This window comes from Chlorocebus sabaeus, chromosome 16, assembly GCF_047675955.1.
Source record: "Chlorocebus sabaeus isolate Y175 chromosome 16, mChlSab1.0.hap1, whole genome shotgun sequence".
NCBI lineage: Eukaryota > Metazoa > Chordata > Mammalia > Primates > Cercopithecidae > Chlorocebus > Chlorocebus sabaeus.
In genome coordinates, this window is record NC_132919.1 from 67,750,065 (window position 1) to 67,774,072 (window position 24,008).

At 46.6% G+C, this 24,008-nt stretch overlaps 1 protein-coding gene across 1 annotated transcript in view; it reads left to right on the top strand.

Annotated features, from left to right (window-relative positions):
• Window positions 1–23,585, top strand: part of LSM12 (LSM12 homolog) — a 35,084-nt gene extending 11,499 nt beyond the window's left edge. The window contains exons 3-5 of the mRNA XM_008012476.3: window positions 18,283–18,392; window positions 20,675–20,801; window positions 21,918–23,585. Of these exons, the coding sequence (XP_008010667.1) occupies window positions 18,283–18,392; window positions 20,675–20,801; window positions 21,918–22,010 (330 nt within the window). The 3' untranslated portion in view covers window positions 22,011–23,585. The remainder of the gene's footprint in view (window positions 1–18,282; window positions 18,393–20,674; window positions 20,802–21,917) is intronic.
• Window positions 23,586–24,008: the final 423 nt, after the last annotated feature.

Consider the following 24,008-nt stretch of genomic DNA (forward strand, 5'->3'; position numbering starts at 1 on the left):
CTCAGGTTATCCGCCTGCCTAGGCCTCCCAAAGTGTGGGATAACAGGCGTGAGCCACCGTGCCCAGTGATATGTTAAGTCTTATTACTTTGATGAGTTGGAGAATACTTTTCTAGAGTAGCTGTTAGAGGAAAGGGATGGTCAGTATAAAAAGAGACAAAGCATGGAAAATAGAAATACACAGGTAATACAGAGTTTGGGCAGTCACCTCCCTTACCAAACCAAGGACTGATCTGTTAGCTTCTTTTATCCATTTATTATCCATTGATTCATTATTAACAAATAGAAAGTGATCAGATGGAACCAGGAAGAAGAGATTCAAAGGACTTATCCTTGGCTCCCAGTAATAAATTAGTTTGCTGCCATTGAATTAAAATGATTATCTGGAAATAGATCTGGGAATAGAGGGGCCTGGTAAAGCTGAGAAGGTGGAAAAGTCACAAGGTTCACTTTTTTTTATTATTTTTTTTGAGACAGAGTCTTGCTCTGTTGCTCAGGCTGGAGTGCAGTGACGTGATCATAGTTCACTGCAGCCTCAACCTCCCAATCTCAAGCAGTCCTTCTCCTTACCCTCTTGAGTAACCGGGACTACAGGTGTGTGCCACCGCATCCAGCTAATTAAAAAAAAATTATTTTTTTGTCTGGGGGGACTAGAGACATGGTCTCGCTCTGTTGCCCATGCTGGTCTCAAACTCCTGGCCTCAAGTGTTTCTCCCACCTCAGCCTCCCAAAGTGGTGGGATTATGGGAGTAAGCTACTGCGCCCAGCCAGAGTTCACTTTTTTTTTTTTTTTTTTTTAAAAAGACGGAGTTTTTTTACTCTTGTTCCCCAGACTGGGGAACCTCTGCCTCCCGGTTTCAAGTGATTCTGCTGCCTCAGCCTCCTGAGTAGCTGGGATTATAGGCATGCGCCACCACACCCAGCTAATTTTTTTTTTTTTTTTTTTTTTGTATTTTTAGTAGAGACGGGGTTTCTCCGTGTTGGTCAGGCTGATCTCAAACTCCTGACCTCAGGTGATCTGCCCACCTCAGCCTCCCAAAGTGCTGGGATTACAGGCATGAGCCACCACGCCCTACCCAGGGTACCTTTAGGTATCATGTCACATTGAGGGAAGAATTTGTTTTTTTGAATTCTACCAGTTTCACAGCTAAAATTCAGTATAACCCTATGGCTTTCTGGTGATTTGAGGGTTAAACCCAAGTATCAGTAAATTCCTGGGGTTGATGTGATAATTATTGCATTGTGGCCTATGTTTGTGGACATAGCCTATTAGCAGGGCTCTTGGTTATATCTATCTATTTATATATATTTTTGAGACAGGGTCTTACTCTGTCACCCAGGCTAGAGTGCCGTGGTATGATCTCTGCCCACTGCAACCTCCACCTCCTGTGCTAAAGTAATTCTGCCTCAGCCTCCTGAGTAGCTGGGACTACAGGCACACGCCACCATGCCTGGCTAATTTTTTTTTTTGTTTTGTTTTGGTATTTTTGGTAGGGACGGGGCTTCACCATGTTGCCTAGGCTGGTCTTGAACTCCTGAGCTCAGATGATCCACCCTCCTCAGCTTCTGAAAGTGCTTGTATTACAGGCATGAGCTACTGCACCTGGCCCTTGGTAACATCTTGACCCTAATGTGTTGAGGTGTGAACATGTCCAGTAAAGTCAGAGCTGGCCTGGCCAGCCTATGTTTAGCTATGTATATTTTAGTAGGAAGTAGAAGGTATGTGAATGTGGGAAGGAAGAACCACTTGTCTGAGGCAAGCAAATTTTTGCTACAGATAGTTTTTCTGGCTTCTAGAGGCTATAACCTCATGATTAACTGGGTTAGAAAATGTTTCTGGCTGAGTGCAGTGGCTCACACCTGTAATCCCAGCACTTTGGGAGGCCGAGGCGGGCACATCACAAGGTCAGGAGTTCGAGACCAGTCTGGCCAATATGGTGAAAATACTAAAAATAGAAAAGTACTCTACTAAAAATAGAAAAATTAGCCAGGCGTAGTGTCACACGCCTATAGTCCCAGCTACTCAGGAGGCTGAGGCAGGAGAATCACTTGAACCCGGAGGCAGAGGTTGCAGTGAGCTGAGATTGCACCACTGCACTCCAGCCTGGGCGACAGTGAGACTCTGTCTGAAAATTAAAGAAGGAAAAAGAAAAAGAAAATATTGCCAAGGCCACAGTCCCTGATGAGAGTCCACGGGTAAAACTTGCACCTGGCTTTGAGCAAGCAGCTGTTTCATCATAGAAGTGTCATGAAGATACAGGTGGGAGATGGAGAGGAAGAGCCTCAGAAAGGTGGAATAATTTATTGCCATTTAAAACATCACTGACTTGCTAGGTGTGGTGACTCATACCTGTAGTCCCAGCGCTATGGGAGGCTGAGGTGGGTAGATTGCTTGAGGCCAGGAGGTCAAAACCAGCTTGGGCAACATAGACCCTGTCTGTACAAAAAATACAAAATTAGCCAGGCGTAATGGTATGCCTGTGGTCCCAGCTACTTTGGAGACTGAGGTGGGAGGATCACTTGAACCTGGGGAGGTCAAGACTTCAGTGAGCTGCAATCATGTCACTGCACTCCAGCCTGGGTGACAGAGTGAGACCCTGTCTAAAAACAAGAACAACAAAACCCACTGGCTTTTTGAAGTCAGATTCAGTGGCATTCAATCTTTGGGGTCAACCTCACAGAATCACGATGGGGGTACAGTGCTGCAGGGTAGAACTCGTGACTCGGTTCAGGTTATAGTGCATGACAGTCTGCTGACACAGTGGGGCTCTTGTTAAGCCAAGAGTTTAGTTCCCAAGGGGATCTTCTTGGCCTCATAGGACATGGAAGTGGGGAGTAGGAGAATTGTTGTCCTCCTGAAAAGATAAATTGCTGAGCCCAGGTGAGTCTGGCAGAGTTGTGCCATAGGTGTGTTGTTGTAGCCACCTCTGCACCCTACCCTTGACGTGGAGACAGTTCAAAATAAGGACATTAGGGTGGGTCAGTGGTTGTATTTGCTCCAGTATTAAGGGAAGGGTATTCTAACGAAAACTTTTTCTGGCAGAGAACAGGCTTGGGGTGGGATAGGGGAACCAAACAAGTGATAGAGTCAAATTCTGGCAATGGAATTTTAAGACTAGCTCAGGTAAATATCAGAAACTACCCTGGAGACTGAAGCAAATTCTACTTGAGCTGGAAATTAAAGGGTCTACACATTATGCTAAAAGTATGGTGGAGTAAGATATAGGGATTTTGAAGAACAGCTGTGTTTTTCCAACTGTGCTGTTAATGAATGTGTGACCTCTCATTAGTCCCTTAACCTCTGGGAACTGTTTTATGATCGGTCCTCTGAATCTTTGATAGTCATTGTTTCTTCTCCTTTTTTCTGCCTTCCCTCTTGCATTCTCTCCCTTCAAGGTGCTGGGAAATGCCAGGATGATTAAGACACTGCTCTTGCCCTCCAGAGTCTCACATTTGTTGGGAGTGGTGAGGGACAGCAGCATCTAATTCAGTGATAACAATATGGTGAGACCTGCTCTGCATTAGTGGTCATATGTGCAAGGTACATGAGAGCATAGAGCAGGGAAGAACAAACTTTTTCTATAAAGGGCCAGATAGTAAATCTTTTAGGCTATGTTGGCTATATGGTCTTGGTCACATCTACTTGACCTTGCCTTTGTAGCAAAGCAGCCCTAGACAACGTGTAAACAAGTGGGCATAGCTGTGTTCCAATAAAACTTATCTAAGACAAGGGTTGGCTGAATTTGCCTACAGGAGGCAGTTTGCCAACCTTTGGTATAGAGTAGTGAGCATTTTAGGGAAGACACTTCAGATGTGACAATGGAGGAGGGGCTTGAAAAATAAATGGCAATGATTCAGAGAAAGGGAAGGAAAAGGAAGGGATCAAGCTGATTTGGAAGGCTCAGTTTACCCACCTCTGCAATTTAGAACCTGATGCTTTTCTGTTGAGCTGAACTGGAGGTTGTTCTTAAAAAGGAGGGAAGAGACTATTGAAGAACAGTATTTATTTTTCAGACAGCATGTAGCATGTTGTTTATTTATATTTTTAAGACAGAGTTTCGCTCTTGTGGCCCAGGCCGGAGTGGTGATTTATTTATTTATATATATATTTTTAAGATAGAGTTTGGGTCTTGTCACCCAGGCTGGAGTTCAATGGCACGGTCTCAGCTCATTGCAACCTCCACCTCCTGGCTTCAAGTGATTCTCCTGCCTCAGCCTCCCAAGTAGCTGGGATTATAGGTACCCACCACCACGCCTGCCTAATTTTTGTAATTTTAGTAAAGATGGGGTTTCATCATGTTAGGCAGGCTGGTCTCGAACTCCAGACCTCACATGATCCACCCGCCTCAGCCTCCAAAAGTGCTGGGATTACAAGTGTGAGCCACCACACCTGGCCTGTTTTTTTTTTTTTTTTTAAAGACAAGGCCTCACTGTTGTCCAGGCTAGTGTGCAGTGGTTTGAACATGGCTTGCAGCAGCCTTGACATCCTGGGCTCAAGCGATCCTCCCACTTCAGCCTTTCAAGTAGCTGAGACTACAGGTGCATGCCACCACACCTGGCTGATTTTTTAAAATTTTTATTTTTTTGCAGAGAGAGGGTCTCACTGTGTTGCCCAGACTGGGTTCAGTTTATTTTTCTTTTTAAATTTAGAGACAGGGACCTGCTCTGTTGCCCAGACTGGGTTGCAGTGACATGATCATAGCTCACTGCAGCCTTGACCACCTCGGCTCCAGCGTGCACAACTGTGCCTGGCTAATTTAAACTTTTTTTTTTTTTTTTTTTTGAGACGGAGTCTCGCTGTGTCACCCAGGCTGGAGTGCTCACTACAAGCTCCGCCTCCCGGGTTTACGCCATTCTCCTGCCTCAACCTCCGAGTAGCTGGGACTACAGGCGCCCGCCACCACGCCCGGCTAGTTTTTTGTATTTTTAGTAGAGACGGGGTTTCACCATGTTAGCCAGGATGGTCTCGATCTCCTGACCTCGTGATCCACCCGCCTCGGCCTCCCAAAGTGCTGGGATTACAGGCTTGAGCCACCGCGCCCGGCTAAACTTTTTTTTTGAGACGGAGTCTGGCTCTGTCGCCCCTGCTGGAGTGCAGTGGCCAGATCTCAGCTCACTGCAAGCTCCGCCTCCTGGGTTTACGCCATTCTCCTGCCTCAGCGTCCCGAGTAGCTGGGACTACAGGCACCCGCCACCTCGCCCGACTAGTTTTTTGTATTTTTTAGTAGAGACTGGGTTTCACCGTGTTAGCCAGGATGGTCTCGATCTCCTGACCTCGTGATCCGCCCGTCTCGGCCTCCCAAAGTGCTGGGATTACAGGCTTGAGCCACCGCGCCCGGCCGGCTAATTTAAACTTTTAAAATTTTTTCTAAGATGGAGTCTTTCTCTGTCACCCGGGCTGGAGTGCAGTAGCATCATCTTGGCTCATTGCTACCTCTGCCTCCCCGGTTCAAAAATTCTCTTGCCTCAGCCTCCCAGGTAGCTGGGATTACAGGCACATGCCACCATATTCAGCTGATTTTTGTATTTTTAGTAGAGATGAGGTTTTGTTGGCCATGCTGGTCTTGAACTCCTGACCTCAAGTGATCCACCCGCCTCGGCCTCTCAAAGTGCTGGGATTATAAGTGTGAACCACTGTGCCTGTCCTAAAATTTTTTTTGGTAGAGTCAGAGGCCTTGCTATGTTGCCCAGTCTGGTCTTGCAGCCCTGGACTCAAGCCGTCCTCCTGTCTTGGTCTCCTAAAGTGTTAGAGTTACAGGTATGAGCCACTAATCCTGGCCTGATTCAGTATTTTGATTCATTGTTATTTATTTACTCTTATGTATTCTAGGACATAACTTCAAGTAGAGTATTGTATTTTTTTAGTTCTTAACTGTCCAATTTGTAGGGAACAGTATATGTATATGTTTTTTCCCGAGACAGGGTCTTACTCTGTCACTCAGATTGGAGTGCAGTGGTGCAATCTCACCTCACTGCCACCTCCTCCTCCTAGGCACAAGCTAGGCTCCCGAGTAGCTGGGACCAGAGGAACACGCCACCACACCCAGCTAATTTTTTTTTTTTTTTTTGATACGAAGTCTCGCTCTGTTGCCAGGCTGGAGCGCAGTGGCACGATCTTGGCCCACTGCACCCTCCGCCTCCTACGTTCAAGCAGTTCTCCTGCCTCAGCAGTAGCTAGGACTATAGATGCCTGCCACTATGCCTGGCTAATTTTTTTTTTTTTTGAGACGGAATCTCGCTCTGTCGCCCAGCCTGGAGTGTGGTGACCGGATCTCAGCTCTCTGCAAGCTCCACCTCCAGGGTTTAGCCATTCTCCTGCCTCAGCCTCCTGAGTAGTTGGGACTACAGGCGCCCGCCACCTCGCCCGGCTAGTTGTTTGTATTTTTTAGTAGAGATGGGTCTAGATTAGATTAGCCAGGATGGTCTCGATCTCCTGACCTTGTGATCCACCCGTCTCGGCTTTCCAAAGTGCTGGGATTACAGGCTTGAGCCACCACGCCCAGCCACTTTTTGTATTTTTAGTAGAGATGGGGTTTCACCATATTGGCCAGGCTGGTCTCGAACTCCTGACCTTGTGATCTGCCCTCCTCTGCCTCCCAAAGTGCTGGGATTACAGGTGTGAGCCACCGCTCCTAGCCAATTTTTGTATTTTTAGTAGAGAGGGGGTTTCACCATGTTGGCCACGATGGTCTCGATCTCTTGATCTCATGATCCGCCTGCCTCAGCCTCCCAAAATGTTGGGATTTCAAGTGTGAGCCACTATGCCCAGCCCCACAGCTAATTTGTTAAAAAAATTTTTGTAGAGACAGGGTTTTGCCATGTTGCCCAGGCTGGTCTCAAACCCCTGAGCTCAAAGTATCCACCTGCCTGTCTCCCAAAGTGCTGGAGTTACGAGTGTGAGCTACCACGCCTATCCAGAAACAGTATTTTATTGCAAATGTTCAGGCACACTCGGTGCAGTGGCTCACGCCTGTAATTCCAACACTTTGGGAGGCTGAGGTGGGCGAATCACTTGAGGTCAGGGGTTCGAGACCAGCTTGGCCAACAGGGTGAAACCCCATCTCTTCTCAAAATACAAAAATTAGCTGGGTGTTGTGGCACGTGCCTGTAATTCCAGCTACTCCGGAGGCTGAGGCAGGAGAATCACTTGAACCCAGGAGGTGGAGGTTACAGTGAACCTAGATCACGCCACTAAACTCCAGCCTGAGTAACAGAGCGAGACTCTATCTCAAAAAAAATAGAAAAAAGAAAAAAGAAATGTTCAGGCACAAACTTTCAGCTAGGAACAGTTGAGCTGGGGATGCTGATATTTGGAAGATATGTTTTTGAGAGCCTGTTTGTTGCTAGCTAAGAATGAAGGCTTTGGCCGGGTGTGGTGGCTCACGCCTGTAACCCCAACACTTTGGGAGGCCGAGGCGGGTGGATTACCTGAGGTCAGGAGTTTGAGACCAGCCTGGCAAACTCCCGTCTGGGGGCAGAACCCCGTCTGTACTAAAAAAAAAAATACAAAATTAGCTGGGCATGGTGTCACATGTCTGTAATCACAGCTACTTGGGAGGCTGAGGCAGGATAATTGCTTGCTTGAACCTGGGAGGTGGAGGTTGCCGTGAGCTGAGATCATGCCATTCCAGCCTGGGCAACAAGAGAGAAACTCCATCTCAAAAAAATAAAAAGAATGAAGACTTTCCAAAAGCCTACCCCAGATTCGAAACATAGGGAACATGCAAGGGCCCTTACGATGACAGTTGTTCTTAGCCACTCTGGTCTGCCATCCCTTGACAGGCTTGAAGGCATCACAAACAGTTCCGGGCAGCAGCTGCAGTGTTTCCTAAGCCCTCTGTGAGGGCAGCTGGTTGGAAAACCCAAATACACAGAGAAGACAGACTGAGAGTGGCTCATTGGAGTCAGTAGGTCACACCCAGCAGGCTCCTCTCTGGTTTCTCTGCTTCCCTTGTTGTATCAGCTGTCTCAGCCTGTTAAATACTTGTAGTAGAAATCCCTCTGGATTCCCCACAGCACCTGTGCCTTCCTGGTCTGGGCATGTGGAAATAAGATGGCCCAGCTGGTGACTAAATAACAAGATGAAGTGCATGTTGCTTGGATTTTGTTCTTTTGGCTCCTCCCTTTTCCTTCCATGTCACTGCGTGCAGACGAGATGTATGTCCTTGGTGTTCATTAAATCACTCACTTGCGGGACGCAGTGGCTCATGCCTTTAATCCCAGCACTTTGGGAGGCTGAGGCGGGGGGATTGCTGGAGGCCAGAAGTTCAAGACCAGCCTGGGCAATATAGCAAGACCCTGTCTCTACAAAAGTAAAAAAAAAGTAGCTGGGTGTGGTGGCACACGCCTATAGTCTCAGCTACTCAGTAGGCTGAGGTGGGAAGATAGCTTGAGCCCAGGAGTATGTGGCTGCATTGCGCTAGGATCGTGCCACTGCACTCAAGCCTGGGCAGAAGAGTGAGACCCTGTCTCTTAAAAACAAAGAAACAAGGCCGGGCGCGGTGGCTCACGCCTGTAATCCCAGCATTTTGGGAGGCTGAGGCGGGCGGATCATGAGGTCAGAAGATCGAGACCATCCTGGCTAACAAGGTGAAACCCCGTCTCTACTAAAAATACAAAAAAATTAGCCAGGCACGGTGGTGGGCACCTGTAGTCCCAGCTACTTGGGAGGCTTAGGCAGGAGAATGGTGTGAACCCGGGAGGTGGAGCTTGCAGTGAGCCGAGATCGTGCCACTGCACTCCAGCCTGGGCGACAGAGCGAGACTCCGTCTCAAAAAACAAACAAACAAAAATAAGGGTTACCCAGCATCAGGCATGATTCGAAGCCCCCCCCCCCCCTTTTTTTTTAAGACAGTGTCTGTCACACAGGCTGGAATGCAGTGGCACAAGCTCAACTCACCGCAGCTTCCGTCTCCTGGGTTCAAGCGATTCTCCTGCTTCAGCCTCCTAAGTAGCTGGGACTGCAGGTGTGCACTACCACGCCAGGCGCTTATTTTTGTTTTTTCGGTAGAGACAGGGTTTCACAGTGTTGGCCAGGCTGGTCTGAACTCAAGTTATCTTCCTGCCTTGGCCTCCCAAAGTGCTGGGATTATAGGCATGAGCCATCACGCCCAGCCTAGAAGCCTTTTAATATTGATGTGCTTTGGTATTGAATGCATATACTTTTCTCCTTTGCCCACATCAAGGTGCTATATATAAAACGGGCACAGGAGGAAGCACGGGTTAGTATACAAGGACTGTGTTTTCACTGGGAATCATGCAGAATGAAAGGAGAGCCAGGTAAGCACAGGTTGTCATGTGCAGTGATTTCAAGTAAGCCATATGCATATTAGTAACAAATATTTGTAAGTTTATGCTTCTTGGTTTGCCTGAACCCAGGCTGTTCCTAAACTTGGTACATTTTATTCTTTGAGATGCTAACCAGTTAGTGCTTCTAACTGATTGATAGTGAGGCCAGCAGCTATCGTGTTTGCATTGAAAATGAGTGTAGTATGGGTGATAGTCATGGGCTTTTTATGGTAAACTTTTTTTTTTTTTTTTTTTTTGAGACAGAGTCTCTATCACCCAGGCTAGATTGCAGTGGCGCAAGCTCGGCTTACTGAAACCTCTGCCTCCTGGGTTCAAGCAATTCCTCTGCCCTCAGCCTCCCAAGTAGATGGGACTACAGGCACATGTCACCATGCCCGGCTGATTTTTGTAATTTTTGTAGAGATGGGGTTTCGCCATGTTGACCAGGTTGGTCTCGAACTCCTGGGCTCAAGTGATCTTGAGCCTTGATCTTGATGCCTGCCTTGGCCTCCCAAAGTTCTGGGATTACAGGCATGAGCCACTGTCCTTGGCCTGGAAAAATTTTTTCTATGTTTTGCTGCATAAAGAAAATGAAAAACCGGGCGCGGTGGCTCACGCCTGTAATCCCAGCACTTTGGGAGGCCAAGACGGGCAGATCACGAGGTCAGGAGATTGAGACCATCCTGGCTAACACAGTGAAACCCTGTCTCTACTAAAAAATACAAAAAAACTAGCCGGGCGAGGTGGTGGGCGCCTGTAGTCCCAGCTACTCGGGAGGCTGAGGCAGGAGAATGGCGTAAACCCGGGAGGCGGAGCTTGCAGTGAGCTGAGATCTGGCCACTGCACTCCAGCCTGGGCAACAGAGCGAGACTCCGTCTCAAAAAAAAAAAAAAAAAAAAAAAAAAAAAAAAAAAAAGACAAGCCATAGACTGGGAGAAATAATTTGCAAAACATATATCTTATGGAGCACTTGTGTCTAGAATATATAAAGAACTTTTTTTATTTTTGTGTGTGTGTGTGTGTATTTAATACAGACACTGTCTCACTATGTTGTCTACACCCGTCTCAAACCCCTGGCTCAAGTGATCTGCCTTCCTCAGCCTCCCAGAGTGCTAGGATTATAGGTGTGAGTGACCACGCCCAGCCAAGAACTCTTAATAAGGCAAGCTGGGCATGGTGGTTTGTGCCTGTAATTCCAGCACTTTGGGAGGCGGAGGTGGGAGGATGATATGAGATCAGGAGTTTGAGACCAGCCTGGGGAACATAGGGAGACCCCATCACTACATAAAATGATAAAACAAAAAACCTGCCAGGCATGGTGGTCCTTGCTTGTGGTTCCAGTTGCTCGGGAGCTGAGGTGGGAGCATTGCGTTAGCCAAGGAGGTCAAGGCTGCAGTGAGCCATGATTGTGACAGTACACTCCAGCCTGGGCAACAGAGCAAGACCTATCTCAAAAAAGAAAATAGGCCAGGAGCGGTGGCTCAAGCCTGTAATCCCAGCACTTTGGGAGGCCGAGACGGGTGGATCACGAGGTCAGGAGATCGAGACCATCCTGGCTAACATGGTGACACCCTGTCTCTACTAAATAAATACAAAAACTAGCCGGGCGAGGTGGCAGGCGCCTGTAGTCCCAGCTACTCGGGAGGCTGAGGCAGGAGAATGGCGTAAACCCGGGAGGCGGAGCTTGCAGTGAGCTGAGATCCGGCCACTGCACCCCAGCCTGGGCGACAGAGTGAGACTCCGTCTCAAAAAAAAAAAAAAAAAGAATATAATAATAATGATAATAAGCGTCCAGGCTGGGCATGGTGGCTCATGCCTGTAATCCCAGCACTTTGGGAGGCTGAGGCAGGTGAATCACCTGAGGTCGGGAGTTGGAGACCAGCCTGACCAACATGGTGAAGCCCACTCTCTAGTAAAAATACAAAAATTAGCTGGGCGTGGTGGCAGGGGTCTGTAGTCCTAGCTACTCGGGAGGCTGAGGTAGGAGAATTGCTTGAACCTGGGAGGCAGAGGTTGCAGTGAGCCAAGATGGTGCCACTGCACTCCAGTCTGGGTGACAGAGCGAGACTCCATCTCAAAAAAAAACCCAGTCCAATTAAAAACTGGGCAAAAACTTTGAATACTGTATCAGAAAAGATGCAGTAAATACAAATAAGCATATAAGATGCTTGATATCAGTAGACATAAAGGAAGTACATGTGAAAGCCACAGTGTGAAGCTGCTACACTTCTGCTAAAATGGCTGAGATCAGAAAGGCTAACAGTACCCAGTATTGGTGAGTAGGTGGCAGATTTAGAACTATCAAACATTAGGGCTGGGCGCTGTGGCTCATGCCTGTAATCCCAGCACTTTGGGAGGTTGAGGCGGGCAGATCATGAGGTCAGGAGTTCAAGACCAGCCTGGCTGACATAGTGAAACCCCATCTCTACTAAAAATACAAAAAATTATCCAGTCGTGGTAACGGGCGCCTGTAATCCTAGCTACTTGAGAGGCTGAGGCAGGAGAGACGCTTGAACCCCGGAGGCGGAGGTTACAGTGAGTCAAGATCTCACCATTGCACTTCAGCCTGGGCCACAGTGAGAGAGACTGTCAATAAAAACCAAAAAACTCTCAAACATTACTGGTGACAATGTAAAATGTTACCACCACTGTAGAAAACAATTTGACAGTTCCTTTTTTTTTTTTTGAGACAGAATCTGGCTCTGTTCCCCAGGCTGGAGTGCAGTGGTGGGATCTCGGCTCACTGCAAGCTTGCCTTCTGGGTTCACGCCATTCTCCTGCCTCAGCCTCCCCAGTAGCTGGGATTACAGGTGTGAGCCACTGCCTTTTGTTTTGTTTTTGAGGAAACTTTAATTGAGGAAGACAGTTACTTTAAAAATTAAACATTTACCGTATGACCCAGATATTCTACTCTTAGGTATCTACCCAACAAAAGTAAAAACATGTCCCCACACACACAGACGTCTTACTTTTAAAAAGTAAAATGTTTTTACTTTTACATGCACAAAGACTTGTGTGTGATTGCTGCCAAAAACTGGAAACAGCCAGCTAGGGTGGCTCATGCCTGTAATCCCAGCACCTTAGGAAGCCAAGGTGGGTGGATCGTTTGAGCTCAGGAGTTCAAGACCATCCTGGGCAACATGGTTAAACTCTATCTCTACAAAAAAATACTAAAACTTAGCCAGGCGTGGTGGTGTGCATCTGTGGTCCCAGTTAACTTGGGAAGCTGAGGTGGGAGGTTTGCCTGAGCCCAGTGGGTGGAGGTTGCAGTGAGCTGAGATTGTGTCATTGCATTCCGGCCTGGGTGATAGAGTGAGACTCTGTTTCAGAAAACACAAAAAACAAAACTGGAAACAATTCAGATTTTGATAAATTGTCCATCAACTAGTGAATGAATATATAAAAGATAGAACTGTATCTTCATAGTGGAATGCTACCTAGCAATTTAAAAAACTATTGGTATATGAAACAAAATGGATGAACCTCAGAAATATGCTGAGTGAAAGAAGCCAGAGACATAAGTCAACATACTGTGTGATTCCATTTATATGAAATATCTGGTAAAGGAAAAACTATAGAAATCAACATATTGTATGGTTCAATTTATATGAAATATCTAGTAAAGGAAAAACTGTAGAAATAGATTTAAGGCCAGGCGTGGTGGCGCTCCCTCTTGTAATCCCAGCACTTTGGGAGGCCGAGGCGGGCAGATCATGAGGTCAGGAGTTGGAGACCAGCCTGGCCAACATGGTGAAACCCTGTCTCTACTAAAAATACAAAAATTAGCCAGGCGTGGTGCTGAGCACCTGTAATCCCAGCTACTTGGGAGGCTGAGGCGGGAGAATCGCTTGAACCTGGGAGGCGGAGGTTGCAGTGAGCCGATACTGCACCACTGCACTCTAGCCTGGGTGACAGAGCAAGACTTCGTCTCAAAAAAAAGAAAGATTTTAAAAAGTAATCTTGGTGGCCCTCCCAAACCTAAAAGGCACATTCTACACTTTCTCTGCTGAGGGAGGCTTTTATTGGTTCTCTCCAGTGGTTTGACAAAAACCATAAACTTACTAACTTGGAAAAATTGGGCCATTTATAGGTATATAGTCATTTGCAAAAATATGTGGGAAAGTTTAGATTTGTACGGTAGCTAAATTGAGGGTAGAGTGATAATCATTTGGTTTACAAAAGAAGGCATATTCATGTTCTGTATGAGTTTTCATAACTAAAAAAAGGACAGGGTAATCTTCCTTTCCCCACCCCCAATTTCTTTTATTGACAGCGGTCTCCCCCATTGATGGGGACTCCTAATTGATGGGGTCCTCTCTAGGAGATTTTATCACATTTGTACAGCTTCCTGTTAAAAGCAGATCCCTGTAGCTCAGTCTAGATCCTTAAAGCATTACTGTAGGTTGGGGATATTGGGGGCAAACTGAAAATACGTAGTCAGCTTACAGTCATTTCTGCTGACTTTTCCAAGTGCCCCCTTACATCATTTAGCATTTGGGATCTGTTTGCATTAGAATTGAAATGGAGAATTGTCTAATCCATTCTCCTTTGCTTTTGGAGCGTTTAGGGGAGATTGCACTTGCACAACTGGTATTTTGGTGGGGGTAGGGGGTGTATTTTGAAATCGTTCTATAACCAGTGTGTCATTGTTACTCAGCCTGTCTAAAGAATCACTTCTGGCTGAGATTTATATCCATTTTATTTTCTCTCTGGCAAAAATTCAAGTGGCTCTTCTTCCAGCTTTTTTTCCTCCCCTTCTCTAGCTTAATTTGTCAGTTCCATTCTTAAACATTCTACATAGATGCCTGGTTTCCCGAGCCAACTCTTTTCTCTTACTAAATGGGGTGATGTTATGTTTTTAAGCTACTATGTAGGTGACAAAGACATTTTACTCTTTGAGCGTTCAGACTATCTAGTCAACACAAGCTTTATAGAAGCAGCTTTCTCTGACCCAGCATTCGGAGATGATTTTGATTTTCAGGAATAAATGTTTTTAAAGGGGATTGAGGTTTCAAAGTGAGATCCTCCAGTCTGCTTGTAAGGTAAATGCCTGCCTGACCACTAGATGCTTCCCAGGAGCTCTGCCACCCTCCAGTTTTTCCTTCTTTCCTTGAAGATTTTTTTTTTTTTTTTTTAAATAGAGACAGGGTCCCACTGTGTTGCCCAGGCTGGTCTGTAACTACTTGGCTTAAGTGATCCTCCCACCTCAGCCTCCCAAAATTCTGGGATTACAGGCGTGAGCCACAGTGCTGGCCGAATTCAGATTTTCTTAAGGCATTGTTTGGAAAGCAAGATTCCAGGAAACTCCTTCTTAGGTTGCAGTGAGCTGAGATCGCACCACTGTACCAGCATGGGCCACAGAGCAAGACTCCGTCTCAAAAAAAAAAAAAAAAAAAGGAAACTTCTCCTTGTTACCAGGGTTTTTTTGGTGCTTGAGTAAGCGTTGCTTGTTGCTGCTTAAAATACATCATCAGCAGCTCTCTTTCCATAGAAACTACATAGAAGCTACAAGGCTTTCTTGCTACAGTTGGGATTGCCACTGCTTCGAACGCTGTCAGCCTGTGTGTTTGTCTGTAAAGTTATAGCCTGGTGGGGCCAGAATGGCAGCCAGTCTTGAAAGATTATATATATATTGCTGCTGTATTTGTTTCTTTCCACGTCCTGGAGATCCTGTGAAAAAGGAGCTCTGGCTTCAGATCACTGCAGAGTTTTGCCATCTTCCCTCTCTTACCCAGGGAGGCTGAAATGACAGCATGAGCTGGCCTTCTGTGCTCACACCCGCTCCTCCTTCCTAAGACAGTCTTTGAAACTTGCAAGGACAAGAATACCCAGTGCCACATGGCAGTCGAAGGCCTCCTTTATTTTTCATAGTCAAACTTAAGCCTTGACAAAGTGCTTAATTTTATAAACAAAGAATTAGACACTTGGTTTACTTCCCCTGCTATAAAACTATGCTTGGAGCTGGGTGCGGTGGCTCACACCTGTAATACCAGCACTTTGGGAGGCTGAGGCGGGTGGATCACCTGAGGTCAGGAGTTGGAGACCAGCCTGGCCAACATGGTGAAACCCTGTCTCTACTAAAAATACAAAAAAATGGCCGGGCATGGTGGCTCATGCCTGTAATCCCAGCACTTTGGGAGGCCGAGGTGGATGGATCACGAGGTTAGGAGATCGAGACCATCCTGGCTAACATAGTGAAGCCCCATCTCTACTTAAAAAAAAAAAAAAAAAAAAAATGTAGCCGGGCATGGTGGCAGGCACCTGTAGTCCCAGCTGCTCGGGAGGCTGAGGCAGGAGAATGACGTGAACCCAGAGGCGGAGCTTGCAGTGAGCAGAGCTTGCGCCACTGTACTCCAGCCTGGGCAACAGAGCAAGACTCCGTCTAAAAAAAAAAAATAGCTGGGGGTGGTGGTGTGCGCCTGTAATCCCAGCTACTCGGGAGGCTGAGACAGGAGAATCGCTTGAATCTGGGAGGCAGAGGTTGCAGTGAGCTAAGATCACGCCGTTGTACTCCAGCCTGGGCAACAAGAGCGAAATACTCAATCTCAAGAAAAAAAAGCTATGCTTGGTTTATGGTTTGATGGGTCACTGTAAAAGCAGAATATAAATGTTTGAAGATTCCAAGCATCAAGGTACTTTTGGAACATGCTGTAGGTATGGTCCCCCCGGCTTTTTTTTTTTTTTTTTTTTTTTTTTTGAGACGGAGTCTGGCTATGTCACCCAGGCTGGAGTGCAGTTGCCGGATCTCAGCTCACTGCAAGCTCCGCCTCCCGGGTTTACGCCATTCTCCTGCCTCAGCCTCCCGAGTAGCTGGGACTACAGGCGCCGCCACCACGCCCGGCTAGTTTTTTGTATTTTTTAGTAGAGACTGGGTTTCACCGTGTTAGCCAGGATGGTCTCGATCTCCTGACCTCGTGATCCGCCCGTCTCGGCCTCCCAAAGTGCTGGGATTACAGGCTTGAGCCACTGCGCCCGGCCCGGCTTTTTTTTTTTTTTTGAGAGGGTGTCTTGCTCTGTCGCCCAGGCTGGAGTGCAGTGGCGTGATCTCGGCTCACTGCAGTCTCCTTCTCCCGGGTTCAAGCGATTCTCCTGTCTCAGCCTCCCAAGTAGCTTGGATTAAAGGCACGCACCACCATGCCCATCTAATCTTTGTATTTTTAGTAGACACGAGGTTTCACCATGTTGACCAGGTTGGTCTCGAACTCCTGACCTCAGGTGATCCGTCCACCTTGGCATCTCAAAGTGCTGGGATTACAGGCATAAGCTACCGCGCCCGGCCAGTGCCTCTTCTTATTTAAGGAACTGATGTTTGAGGACAAATTGTGTGTTTTTGTGTGTGTTTGCACATGTGCTGCAGCATTGTTAGACTCAGCTGTTTATGTTCATGGGTCTGAAAAGTCTCCAGATTATTTGTTGGACTTTTAAGATGCATTGTTTGCCTTTGTTTTCACTACCTTGTCTGGCACATTTGTTTTGTCTTACACTCAAACAAATTTGTGCCTCTGGAATCTCTAGCATCCAGTAGTGTGGGGTGGGGATCAGAAGTGTGCTGGAGAGGTGATAGGGATTGACAGGGTAGAATTTACTAGATTGTAATAGACTACTAGATTTTACTAGATTTTCTTTTGATCAGTTTGTGGATTGTTCCACCAGAGGGCAGTGAAGGAACAGAGATGACGTAGAATTCAGACTTCCTTTTTCTCAAAAACTGGACAGGGCTGCCTTTAGCTGAAGCAAAGGTGGACAGCGTTTATGGTTAGATTACTTGAGTCCTGGCTCCTTATGTGAGCACAGATGATGTCCTGTAAGAGTTTTTAGAGGCTCAAATTGTGATCTGTGAAGGTGTAGTATGTATTAATTTTTAAACTGGAGGCTCTAGCACAACAGCTCATAAACATTCCTAATTTTCATCTTGAAATGGAAATTGCGTGTGTGTGTGTGTGTGTGTGTGTGTGTGTGTATATATATATATTTTTTAAGAGACAGAGTCTCGCTTCTTTGCCCAGGCTGGAGTACTGTAGCATGACCTCGGCTCACCGCAACGTCTGCCTGCTGGGTTCAAGTGATTCTGCTGCCTCAGCCTTCTGAGTAGCTGGGATTAAAGGCGTGCACCACCATGCCTGGCTAATTTTTGTAATTTTAGTAGAGATGGGGTTTCACCATGTTGGCCAGCCTGGTCTCGAACTCCCGACCTCAGTGATACACCCAGTTAAAAGTGTGTATGTGTGTGTGTGTGTGAATATATATATATATATATATATTTTGAGACGGAGTCTTGCTCTGTCACCCAGGCTAGAGTGCAGTGGCACGATCTCGGCTCCCTGCAACCATCTCCTCCTGGGTTCAAGCAGTTCTCTGCCTCAGCCTCCCAAGTAGCTGGAATTATAGGAGCCCCCCACCATGCCTGGCTATTTTTTTTTTTTTTTTTTTTGTATTTTTAATAGAAACAGGGTTTCAACCATCTTGGCCAGGCTGGTCTTGACCTCCTGACCATGTGATCCACCTGCCTCGGCCTCCCAAAGTGCTTGGATTACAAGCATGAGCCACTACCCCTGGTCAGAAATGTATATAGTTTTAAATCTCTGACCATCATTTGCCATCACATAGTCCCCCAACCACACTCTATAATTTTAAAAGTGCTTTATTTTCTTCCTAGTGCTTATCACTGTCTGAAATTACCTTGTTTTCAGTTACTTTTTTATAGTTTGTTTCCCCCACCCACTTCAGGCTGTATTTAGCCTAGCATAGTGAATGTCTGGCACATGGTAGGTAGGCAGTAAGTATTAGAAGGAAGGAAGGAACATTTTCTTGGTATACCGTTAACTGTTCAGGTATATTGTGGGTTTTTAAAATTTGTTTCACTTTTCATTTCTGAGAAAACAGAAATCTGTCCAAACCAGTCTTTCCTGGCCTCCTTTCTTCAGCTTAGGTCCTGACTGTTGGGAAGAATGAAGATGAATCCTATTCTGAGTCTCTTTCCTCTCTTCCACCCTAGCTTGCCAGCAAAGCACGGACAGAGAAGGAGGAGAAGCTGAGCCAGGCCTATGCAATCAGTGCTGGTGTCTCTCTAGAGGGCCAGCAGCTCTTCCAGACCATTCACAAGACGTGAGTTGGGGGATCGGAGAGGTCTTTTGTCCTAGGGTAATGCTACCTGGTTGTGCTGTCTGGTGGCAGGCTTTTGGGTGGTTGTCTCCTAAAAGTCTACTGGGGAAGCTGGTAGGGTATTGGCAAAATGCCGGCATCCAGAGCTGTGGGTACTGTAGCCCCCTTTCCACACAGAAAAATAGTGTAATCACAGACAAGTTGTCTTCTCTGGTCTTCAGTTTCTTGTCTGTAAAACTTAGTTTTGGATTAGGTTATCCCTAAGGGTCCCTTCTAGACCTAGTAGTCCATAACTTAGAACTAGTGATTTCTTCCCTTTGATTTTGTTGTTTTGTGCCTTTCTCTAAAAGCTGATGCAGTTTTATTAAGGGAAAGTTGTATCTGTATCACTTTTCCCAATGTAGATTGGGATGAACACGGAGTTAGAGCAGGTCACCTTCTTACCACCTCTTAAAAGACATTTTGTTGGTCAGGTGCAGTGGCTCACGCCTGTAATCCCAGCACTTTGGGAGGCTGAGGCGACAAATCACCTGAGGTCGGGAGTTCCAGAGCAGCCTGACCAACATGGTGAAACCCCCATCTCTACTAAACATACAAAATTAGCCAGGCGTGGTGGTGCATGCCTGTAATCCCAGCTACTCGGGAGGCTGAGGCAGGAGATTCGCTTGAACCCTGGAAGTGGAGGTTGCAATGAGCCGAGATCGTGCCACTGCACTCCAGCCTGGGCAACAAGAGCAAAACTCTGTCTCAAAAAAAAAAAAAAAAAAAAGACATTTTGTCACAGCAGATGTCATTTGACTCTCCACTAGCTTCCCTAGCTGCTGAAAAACTGGAACATTTGACACCCCTCTCCACCCCCGCTCCCCACCCCACACTGCCTTCTGTTACTCTGTTTAACCACCCTGGATCTGGTGCACAGATGGCAGCTCGCATCAGAGCTGTTTGAGGCCGTGGTGTGAGTATCTGAACATTTACAGGTATGTGAAGGAACTCTCAGTCGCATCAGCTGCCCTGGGGCTTCCCAAGTGTGAACTGGAATGGGTTTTCCCAGTCTGGCAAGTGTCCAACTGTCTGATAATTGAGAAGAGCCAGTCTGAAGAGCAGCTCCCATTATGGGTGATAGGGTCAGAGAAGACGGGGAGTTTGTTCTCTCTCTCTCTTTTTTTTTTTTTTTTTGAGTCAGAGTCTCACTCTGTCGCCAGGCTGGAGTCCAGTGGTTCAATCTTGGCTCACTGCAATCTCTGCCTCCCAAGTTCAAGCAGTTCTCCTGCTTCAACCTCCCGAGTAAGTGGGACTACAGGCGTGCAGCCTCACGCCCAGCTAATTTTTGTATTTTTAGTAGAGACAGCGTTTCATCATGTTGGCCAGGATGGTCTCGATCTCCTGACCTCATGGTCTGCCCTCTTTGGCCTCCCAAAGTGCTGGGATTACAGGCGTGAGCCACCACGCCCGGCCTCTCTTTTTTTCTGATACAGGGTCTCACTTTTATCGCCTAGGTTGAAGTGCAGTGGTGCAATTTTAGCTTACTGTAGCCTCGATCTCCCCGGCTCAGGTGATTCTCCCACCTCAGCCTCTGGAGTAACTGGGACTACAGACGCATGCCACCACTACTGGCTAATTTTTTGTATGTATTTTTAGTAGAGACGAGTTTTTGCCATGTTGCCCAGGCTGGTCTCCAACTCCTGGACTCAAGCAGTCTACCCGCCTCAGCCTCCCAAAGCGCTGAGATTACAGGTGTGAGCCACCACGCCCAGCCTGTTCTCCTGTCTTTCTAAAGGTGGTGTTTCTCCCTAGGCCAATGGTTGGCAAACTATGCCAGCACACCAGATCTGCTCATCTGTTTTACCTATTGTCCATGGCTACTGTTGCACAACTGTGGCAGAACTCAGTGCTGGTTGTAACAGACGATATGGCCTCCAAAGCCTAAAATGTTTGTTAAGAGACCCTTAAGAGAAAAAGTTTGCCAGCCTCTGCCCTAGGCTACTATCTTAGTTTGGATTCTTGAGGCTACCATCACATTTTTATGACTCTCCAGGTCTCTGATGCTTCAGAGTAACAATTTCTGGGCTCTCCCAAGAATAAATGTGCATGAGTTTCATTGCTTTTCTAGCCAGTGGCACCCAAGGAATGTTTCTTGGCTACTATATGGGCTGCTGGCGTCTAGTTGTTGGCTGAGTGGTAAGCTGGGAACTTGGGATCAGCCGTCTGGAGTTATTTATTCATCAGACAGGAGATGTGGGATGCCCCTAAGAGGTTACATTTCGCCTGCTGTCTTCTCCTTCCAGCATTAAAGACTGTAAATGGCAAGAAAAAAACATCGTAGTCATGGAAGAAGTTGTTATTACACCCCCATATCAAGTGGAAAACTGTAAAGGCAAAGAGGGGAGTGCACTGAGCCATGTACGCAAAATAGTAAGTAAAGGAGCCTTGAAACTTTAGGGGAGAGAGGATGGTTCCTCGGGCCTTCAGTCTTTAGCACCAGAGCAGGACATTGTGCTACAGTCTCTGCCTCCTGTAGCATCACTGTCTGGCCTCCCTGCACTGTGGGGCTCTGCAGCTGTGGCTTGGCTACTCCTGTGGGAATGGAACCACTGGGTGATATGGAGTGAAGTGAGTGGGTGACCCTATGTCCTTTGCTGGCTTTTTGGAATTAGCAAGGCTATTCCGTGGTGTTGGGCCCGAGCAGTTTCTCTCATCCCATATTGAGTTTTTCTTTTTTAGAGACAGAGTCTCGCTCTGTCGCCCACGCTGGAGTGCAGTGGCGCGATCTCGGCTCACTGCAAGTTCCGCCTCCCGGGTTCAAGCGATTCTCCTGCCTCAGCCTCCCGAGTACCTGGAACTGCAGGCATATTCTACCACACCCGGCTAGAGATGGGGTTTCACCATGTTGGCCAGGCTGGTCTCGAACTCCTGACCTGAAGTGATCTACCCACCTCGGCCTCCCAAAGTGCTGGGATTGCAGGTATGAGCCACCATGCCTGGCCCCATACTGGGTTTTTCTTAGCTGCAGATACCCTTCTAGAAAGATCTGGTTGGTATAAATCAGTTGCTGATGGTGTCTCTGGCCCTGCATATGTCATCGGACTTAGCATTTGTTAAAACAAACTTACAAAACACTCCTGCTTTTTTTTTTTTTTCCTCTGAGGAACATTGAGAGACCAACATTACAGATGTAGGAGGTATGATAAGACTGTAATCCCCCCACCAGCTTTTCATTTTGTACTTGTGTATAGAAGAGAGTAGGAGTTTAGGTCATGATTATCTCCCTTCATTGTATTTTATAGTTTAGTTTGTAGATTCACCTTCTTCTAGCCAATCTTAGTGGAAACTACAAAAAAAATGTAGCTGCAGCAGGAGGCCCTGGCCTACCTTGTGGTTGGGAAGGCCAATAGACAGCAAGGGCAAAGGTGCCTGGATAGTACATGGGCTGGACAGCCAGAATGGGGCTGTGGAAACCTGGGTTGGATTGTTCGGGAGACCTTTCTTGCCCATCTCCTTTATTGACCTGTGTTGCCTGGTCTTTTTCAGGTTGAAAAACATTTTAGAGACGTGGAAAGCCAAAAGATACTGCAACGTTCACAAGCCCAGCAACCACAGAAGGAGGCTACCCTGTCATCCTGAGTCCGTACACATGGAGGACTCTTCCAGCATCCAGCCAAGGAGGCGCTGGTGGTGGCTTCAGCGGAGGCAGGCCGGGGGAGGGAAGGGATCCTATATGTCCTGTTGGCTCTTAACAAAGGGTCAGCATTTCCAAATCTTAGACTTGAACAAACAAAACACCCAACAAAAAAGAACAAGAGAATAATTTAAAAGTTGAATCATTACTTGACTAACAGACTTCGGTCCACCATGTCCTTTTCACAGCCCTCTTCTGGAACAGTCACCTTGTTAATTTTATTTTTGAAAATTATTTTCCCACTCTACCCTTTTACTTCCAACTTTCCTTTCCTAGTCTGTTCCTGCCATTCTGTTTTTATAAGTGGCTACACTTGCCTTCTGAATGATTGAAAGAAACTTTTACATCTTTTCTTCCAAAATAAAAGTAACAAGCTGACTGTGATTCTTAAGTTGAGACCAGAGCAGCAAAGGTCTCACTTTAAATTTTTCTTTGTTTTCTTTTCCTTTTTTTTTCCTTTTTTTTTTTTTTTTTTTTTTTTTTTTGCACAGGGCATGGCTTGAATTAGTTTTATTTTTCTTAACTTTAAATATATATATGAAAATATATATTAAAATGTTCTCTAAATATTTTCTGCTTCTTGCAGGTCTCTTTTTACTAGATCATGGCTATTCTTCCCACCTCATCCCTCTGAAAATAAAAATGTATTGCCCTCCCCACCGTCCATAGCCAGGCCACTAACTTGACTTGGTGCAAGAGATTCTTGCTGTGAACTTTGTAGAGCCAGTGTGCAGATAGAATTTGGCTTTGAGGGTTCCTGATGGCTTTTCAGTCTTTAACTGTGTGTGTACCAGTCTCACATTTGGCCCAAACCTCAGGATTCTCCCTCTGCCTGTCTTACTTCATGGTACTAGAAGAACTTCCTCGCCACTCTCCACATGAGAGAGTCAGCTGCCCTTTCTCCTGTGCCTCTGCAGGAAGAACTCTTTTGCATGGCACATCTCAGCTCCTCTTTGAGGGCTCGTTTTCTTTGATAAGAAACCTGGAGTCCATTTACTCTGACTTCTCTTTAACTATATCCAGAGCCACAACCCAGGAAAAAGCTTGGGTGACCCGTAATTTCTCTTCTCTTGCTGTCCTCTTGCTCTTATGCCCCACCCCAACTCACCTTAAATTTTACAAGCTTATGACAGTTTGTATGTGCTCAGCCAATGAGCAGAAAACCTGGAAAGAATTTCTGGACTTTAGCCCACCAGTTTGTCTGGTTGACTAACCTGCTGAGAGCTAAAATTGGCACCCATTGCCCTGTGCCTTCAGGCAGTCTCATGGGGCAGAGCATGCCACCATCCGAATATCAGGCACTGAGTGGCATGTGGGTGAAGCTCACATGACTGGCTAGAGCTTTGGGGGTGGGGTGGGGGTTAACTACTATTTTTTTGGCCATGATCTCTTTCCCCTTCCTTTTTTTTTAATTAAATAAATGGATCAAAATTAAATAATTCAAGCCCTGCCTTCAAAATGAATTTTTTTTTTAGTATTATTTAGCAAAAACAATAAAACCCAAATTTTTTTAACCATCACTCCTGTCTCAGGTTTGTGCGTCCTTTAGAGGCCCCAAGGGAGAGGATCCAAAGTACCCCTAAGATGGTATGTCTGTCTGGTTTGACCTTTCCCTTTAGAGTCTCTTCTTCCTACTATTTACCCTCTCTTTTCACCCCCAAGGACTCATCCAGAAATATAGTGCAGGGTGTATTTTAAGAAGGCGGTCCAGGGTTTGGAGTGGTGTGTAGGTGGAGTGTGGGGAAAAGGCTATAGTCACATACATAGAACCATTTGTTACAGGACTGTTTGGAGGCACAAATGGTCGGCGAGCTGAGAAGTAAACTTTCAGATCCACCTGCCTCTGGTCAGAACTTGATTTAAAGAACTGAGCCTTTGGCCGGGCGCGGTGGGTCACGCCTATAATCCCAGCACTTTGGGAGGCCAAGGCGGGCGGATCTCGA